A 7033-nucleotide genomic window follows, 5' to 3' on the forward strand; every position below is an offset into this window, starting at 1 on the left:
CCTAGCCGGGCCGAGCCCGCCCGAAGCGCCCCGCCCGAGGCGGGCCGAAGCGGCACCAGGCCGCAGCCGAGCAGCGCCGAGTCTGCCCGAGGACACCCGCCGAGTCGAGCCGAGTCTGCCCGAGGACACCCGCCGAATGGAGACCTGAAGCGCCCCACCGAACAGGGCGAATCGGCACGAAGCCACCGACCCGAGTCGAGGCCGCCCGAACAGGTGCCGAACCGGCACGAAGCGGCCCAGTTGAGCCGATGGCCAATTCTCTAGAACCGAGGAGAGCCGAAGCTCCCCGAAGCGGGAGCCGAGTCAGTCCGAGCTGGTCCGAGGCCGCACGAGAGTTTCCGAGCGGCTCTGCTCGGACCTCCCTTAGAGCCCAAGAGGCTGGGTTGGCTACGCGCCTGGCCGACAGGGTCGACCGGCTCTGGGGCAGGCGCTCGCCGACTCCCGACACGGCTCGGCTTCGCACAGAGAATCCTGCGCCGAAGGCTTCGCCTGCCCCCGCCGCGAGCGGGGCCCGAGCCCGCCCGAGGCCGAGCCGAACTCAGCCGAATGTTCCCGAGTCCGAATACTCCCGAGCCTCGGCTCTCCTCCTGTCCGAAAGTGACCGAGCGCTGCCGGACGGGTTTCTCTGGCCTCGGCCCCGGTTCGGCTGTCAACTCCTGCAAGGCGGCTCGGTCGGGCCCCTTCGGGAGCAGAAGCGAAAATGGCCGAAGGGCGGCGAACGGCGCTGGGCCGAGAGGCTGCCGGGATCGGGGCGGACTCGGCGGGTGGGGGTGGGGCCGGGGCAAGATGGCGGCCGCAAGGCGAGGTGAGCAGGCTTCGCAGTGCAGATGGCTGACCGGTGGGGCGATCCTGGCCGTGTCGCCCTTCGCGCGGGGTCGGCCTCCCCGGGTGCGGTCCCGCCCCAGCCGATCGACAGGGCTGTTGGCGTGGAGAGGACCGCGTGGGCAAAGGCCCTGAGGCGGGAGGGCTGGGTGGGGCTGGGGCCCCGCGACGGCGCGGCCGTACCCCGGGGAGGGGGGTCCCCGAGGGTGTGGTGCGGGTTTTTTCTGGTGTTGAGAAGTCCAGGCCGGCCTGGTGCAGTTTTGTTACTGCTGTTTTCAGTATATTCACAGAGCTGTGCAACCACACCACTAACTAGTTCCGGAACATTTTCATCCCCAAAAGTAAGCCCTGCACCGGCTAAGCACTCACTCCCCCAGCCCCTGGCAACCAGCGATCTGCTTTCTGTCTATGTATTTGCCCAGTCTGGATTTTTTCATCTAAATGGACTTATACAATATTTGTCCATTTCTATCTGGCTTTGTCACTCAGCATGGGGTTTTCAAGGTCCATCTACGTTGTAGCCTGTATCAGAACTTCGTTCCTCCTTATGGCTGAAGGATATCCATTGTGGTGCATATGTACCGCTTCTTGTGTATCCGTTCATCTGTTGAGGGACATCTGGGTTGTTTCGACTTCGGGACCATTATGAACAATGCCGCAGTGAACATCCGTGTACAGGTGTTTGTGTTGTGGACACGTGTTTTCCTTGGTATATTCGTAGAAGTAGAATTGCTGGGTGGTGTGCGCCCAGCTGCTGACCGTGGTCTCGTTTACAGCCTCGACCACGCTGCCTGGAAAAGCCTTTATTCCCATGTGCACACCTTTTGTAACTAAAAATCAAAAAACCCAGGGGCGGGGTGGCTGTGTTACTGTGGCCTCGGAATCATTAACGTCCACTCCAGGATTCACTCAGTCGGTAAAAGTCCAACTTCAATACCCCCACCGTCATCCACTGAAATTACTTTGGTGTGAAGAGATTGAGGGTCAAGAAGCTAAAGCAAAAGAAGCAGTTCTGTGATGTCTGTGCATTTTATTCCGAGCTCTCTGGTGCTCAGGCCCCAAACCTCTGGTCCCTGGAAGTCTGCTGGTAATTAGGTTTGTTTGTGTGTTTTCATTTGGTAAAAAATTAAGTTGATGCCAGAACAGAGATCTCTCCACACACCTCAGGGAAAAACGTGCTCTTTCTTACTTCCATGTTTAACTTCTGTTCTGACACACCTGTTCGTAGCCACGTTATTACAGTAAATCATTGACAAAAAATGTTAAATCCTAAAGGCCGAGGCCAGTCAGTGAGAATAAGCTGCAGAAGGTCTGGTGTTGTTAGACCAGCATATCTGATTGTAGCTCCCCCTTAATTAAAGTCCTGTCTCACTTAAGATTTTTATAGCGTTCTTTTTTCCCCCTGAGACACTTAACCTATAACAACCAGCAACTAGCAAAGAAACTTGAGATGTTTCTGAAGCTGACATTCAAGGGAAGGATCAGAAGGGAGGAAAACCCCAATGAAAGTGAAATTGACCGAAATAATGACAGGTATCTAGGTAACCGAGTTCAGCCACGGCCTGGAAAAGAACAGATCGGGTTTAAAGAGCACCCAGCCTGTAACGTGACGCGTTTAATAGTGATCCTCACCCAGCTTCCTGCTCTTGGCATCTGCCGCTGCTCCTGGAAACCCAGTTTCAAATCCCTGTTGTAAATGCCCCATGCTCACTGACTTCAGACTCCCACCTGCATGAGACACCACAGACTCTGGCCCTGGCCTGTGGTAGTCAGGCCTGAGAAGGTGTGGGGTTCCCCTGGGACGCTTCTCAGACTCACCAAGGCTGGAAGTGTCTCTGGCCCTCCTTGGGGTCGTGGAGACACAGAGCTGAGGAACAAGCGGTACTGGACCCAGGCTGCCTTCCTGCCTGCTGCCCAGCAGTACAGCTCAGGCGTCCCCCTGTACAGGTGTTTGCCAAATTCCAGATTTGTGTTGTGTGTACACAGATGAAGGTGTGCACATATCACAGACGAACAGTGAGTGTGAGCCTCTTTTGAGACAGGAAATTTGACCCAAGTCATGTGCAATCCAAGGACGATCAGAGATATCTTCAGAGGCAAAGGCTTGGAATTAAAACCATCTGACGGGGAGAAAGGCTCCACTCGTGCCTCCAGAGTCATCTCAAGAGGAAGAAAAAGTTAGGATTGCTGTAGGGGCCGCAGAAGGTCCTAGAGATTGCAAGAGTGAAAAACTGATTGCTGCTTTAGGAAATTCTTATTTCTGGAAGGATATTTGGAGCAGGGAATTAAATTCCATAGGAAAGCAAACGTGTATTATCCGTTATGAAAAAACACTTGTTATAAACACAAATCATAAAAGGCTTTCATCTGATCATATGTGTGTGGCAAACATGCAGAAATCTGACAGTGGTGAAGCTATTGGAGCTGGTGGCGGGGCAGGAGGCAGGGGGACCCCTCTGAGCCTCCCGGGATCACCTGTGTGCTGGGTGCCTGCACAGCTGCCTCCAGCCTCAGGGCCTAGAAAGCAGAGGTGGGAATGTGCTCCTGGAGGGCGTGTGCGGAGGTGGTAGGTGGCAGCCCTGGCAGGTGTTCCTTCCTTCCGTAACTGTGAGATGGGCGGAGAGCAGCTGGGTCTCATGTTGGTGTTGACACGTGTCCCTGCAGGCTGCTACCTCACTGACTGACACTTTCTCTTGTAGGAAACGCCTCCTTCACCATGGTATCCTTCTGCTGGCCTGTCCCAGCCTCTCCAGCTCAGCACTCCCAGTCTGCTCCTGCTGCACCCCCATTTCCATGCTTCTAAGAACCATTGGGTGTCTGGGGGAGGGGGCTCACTAACAGATTAAGAGTTGGTACAGCCCGCCCCGCCCCGGCAAAGGGAGGGTGCCGTCTCCATCACCGACCAGGGACACTGGCTGGGTGAGGAGCCCTGTGCCCCGAGCAGGAAGGCCGTGTCCCCCACCAGCGCCCCAGTACAGGAAGGTGAAAGCCCGCGTTTTGTTCAAGGGCTGTAGGCTCACTTTCGCATCAGTTTGGTGTGTACAGAGCTCCGGGAAGGTGTTCGTTTTCTCTTCCCAACTTGTAACTGGGGGCCAAGGGCAGGTGGGGCCACCGGGGGAAGCGCCAGCTGAGGGGAGAGCTCTGCCAGCTGAGATGGGCAGGTAGTCCTGATCTAAAGGGTCACCAGGTGTGCGCGCACACGTGAAAGGTGTGAGGTCCCTCCAGAGCAGGTCGGCCCCTGGGGGTGGAGTCACTCCTCACTGGCAGGCACCCCTTGCTGGAGGGGGGTGGCAGCCTGCCCCAGCACCTACCAGGCGCTCTGTGGGGTTGGCCATGGGCCCAGGCAGGCCCAGAGCTGGCCACATGGTGCAGGGTCTACAAGCCAACCTGTGGGTGCAGATCTGTTAGAGCCCTGCTGGACCTGCGTGTCGCAGTGCTTGCCCACGGGGTGGAAGGACCTGGGCAGGTGCACCAGGTGGGGCGATCTCTAGGACCTGAGCATCCTTGACCACCCGCAGCTCTCATCGGTACCTCTTCAGATGCTCTTCTACCTCAGTGGAGCATATCACGCCTTCTACTTCCTGGCCACACTGCTGCTGCTGGTCTACAAAAGTAGGTCGTGGGCTAGGAGATGGGCCGGGTGCTGGGCCACTGCGCGGCGTGACGGGCATCCCTGCCTGTGTGCCCTGCTCCAGGTCAGGTGTTCAGCTACCCACAGCATCACCTGGTCCTCGATCTGGCTCTGCTGGTGGCGACGGGGGTGCTGGAAGCAGTGGGGGTGTACTTTGGTGAGTCCACATGAAAACCCTGAGTACAGCAGTGAACAGGCTGTTCACACCTTCGCACCTTACCATGTGGCTCTCAGAGGTTTCTGGTTCATCTGCCTAGCCAGTCGCCTTGCAGGCTTCCTGGACAGTGTCCTGAAGTGTTCATTAGTTGGCCCAGGAGCTTTTGCAAGGGACAGGGTATAATGGTGTCATCCTTGGGAAAGGACTCTTGGTGTTCCTGTAAGTCACTGGGTACCAGGACTGAGACAACCGGAACCCAGCCAGGCAGCGAAGTCTAGAGGTCCAGGATTTTCACCTGTCCCTTTCCACGTCCTCCCTGCCACAGCAGTCTGGGGGAGGGGGTTTTGGAGGGTTCTGTCCTGAGGCTTCCTGTGCCCCTGATAGGATAGGAGGGTGCTAAGCCCAGGAAGCAGAGCTGAAGCCCACGGCTGTGGCGCTGCGGGGCCTGGGGCTCAGCTTTGTTTCAACCTTTCCCGTTACTGCCGTCTGCAGGGCGCACACGCCCCTCCCACTTGTAAGCCAGGTGAGCTCTGCACGTGGTCTGCTTGGATGTGTCTTGGAAATGCACCTGCCCTTGGGAAAGGTGACAGTTCCAACAGCAGCAGGCACTTTCAGGGCACTTGCCAGGCTCGGGTCTGACGCACATCAACTCCTTCAACTCTCCCCATGACCTCCCCACCCCACCCCCGCCCCATTTACAGCAAGGAAACTGAGGCACAGGGAAATTAGCACCTGCCCCACCCCGTGTGCCACCCCCAGGCCCCACCGTATGAGTGAGCTCAGGGCCCATGCTGCTCTCACAGACACCCCCGAGGCAGGAGTCTTGGCACATGCCGGGGGGAACCAGCACCCCCAGAGGTGGAACGCCAGGAGGAGGCAAAGCTGCCGTGTGACGGGGACTGTACAGGTCCTGGCCCCGGGCAGCGCACAGCGGGGAGTGTGTAACCTGCCCCTGGGTGACAGAGGAGGGGATGGCGCCTTCCTTAGGGGCCGTCTGGGAGCACCTGATGCCTGACCCCGCCCCCACCACACCAGCCTCAGGCTCTCCCTGGTCCCTCTGGGTCATCTGGTGGCGGATGATAGGCCTGTCCCATGACTGACCCTTGTGTTTGTAAAACATGCTGTTGGGTTTTTTTTTTTTTTAATAAGTATGCGTGAAATCTTCCAGAACTGGCCTTAGCCCAAAGTAAAATATTTTTGGAAATTTCAACACAGTTCCTCCAGTCCACTGTGAGTTAGAAAAAGTGGCAAGAATGCAGCCGGATTTGTTTTTAGAAAATCACACTCGCTCTCCCCACACCCGGGACCCGAGGACTGAGACCTGCCTTACGGCTGCGGGGTCTCGCCTTCCTCCTGAGGTAACAAGCCCCTTCCTGCCTTGCGCTTTCTGACACTTGGGTCCCACTCGAATCCTCTAGCCCTGGGTCTACCCTGTGACTGTAGGTAGGCTGCTTCCCCTTCGGAGCCTCCGTTTTCTCTGTAAAACGGGTGCTATGGTTGTACCTATTTGGAGGAGGTGTGGTTGGAAAAACGAAAAATAAAAACAATGGGCTGGTAGTAACTGGCCTTCGCCCTGGAGTAGTGGCCCTGCGGCGTCCAGCCCCACGCTCGTGCCTCTGCTCTGCTCCCCAGGCACCAAGGGCAACCTGACGGAAGCCGAGGGACCGCTGGCTGTGAGCCTGCTCCTCACCGGGATCACTGCCCTCCTCTGCACCTACTTCCTGCGCTGGCAGACCCTCGTGCTGTGGGTGGACGCGGCCCTGGGTGCCACGCGCCTGGCACTCCACGGCCTCGAGGCAGTCCTGCAGGTGGTCACCATCGCGGCCTTCGTCAGCTAGACGGCAGCCCTGTGTCTGCACCGCTCCCCCGGGCCCCCCTGCAGCACCCCCGCCCTCAAGAGGAGCCACCCGTCACTGCCTCCGGTGCTGAACGGAAAGTACATTTTTCCTGTAGATTTGCCATATTTTCATAGGGCCAGGTGGTTTAGGACCGTTTACCAATCTTTTTTTTGGTGTGTGGGGGGGGCAGGAACCAGGCAGAGCACATGTTGGGGACCAGGTGTTGGGGTGGCCAACAGGGAGGACTTCCTGGTGGTGGACACACCAACAGGAGGTGTCCGCGGTGGATCGAAGGACATGGCTCATCCCCGTCCTGATGCTAAGGGTCTGGCACAGGTCGCTGGTCCATGCTGGCCACCACCGCCCAGGGGGAGAGAGAGAGAGAGGCAGGGCCTGCAGGCCACCACCGGGGCAGGCGCTTCCCGGGAGGAGCCATCCTCGAATTCCTCCCTCTCAGGCCCCTCCGAGCAGCTCTAACTCCGTGCCTCTCCAAGGCTGGCCCTAATTTGCAGCTCTGGTTTTGAGCCCCATGTACTCAGAGCTGCCAGGCTGTAGCAGGCATGGAGTCAGAGGTGAGCCGCCGGC

General features: G+C 57.9%; 1 protein-coding gene across 1 annotated transcript; it reads left to right on the forward strand.

The window, feature by feature from the left end:
• The first annotated feature begins 248 nt into the window (after positions 1-248).
• On the forward strand, positions 249-6448 carry TMEM80 (transmembrane protein 80). The gene is given in 7 exon segments (XM_023724401.1): positions 249-302; positions 368-712; positions 715-805; positions 3522-3541; positions 4341-4434; positions 4518-4610; positions 6243-6448. Coding segments are annotated over 7 exon segments (903 nt in total).
• The last annotated feature ends 585 nt before the right edge of the window (positions 6449-7033 follow it).

Source organism: Trichechus manatus, unplaced genomic scaffold, assembly GCF_000243295.1.
Source record: "Trichechus manatus latirostris isolate Lorelei unplaced genomic scaffold, TriManLat1.0 scaffold00244, whole genome shotgun sequence".
Lineage (NCBI taxonomy): Eukaryota > Metazoa > Chordata > Mammalia > Sirenia > Trichechidae > Trichechus > Trichechus manatus.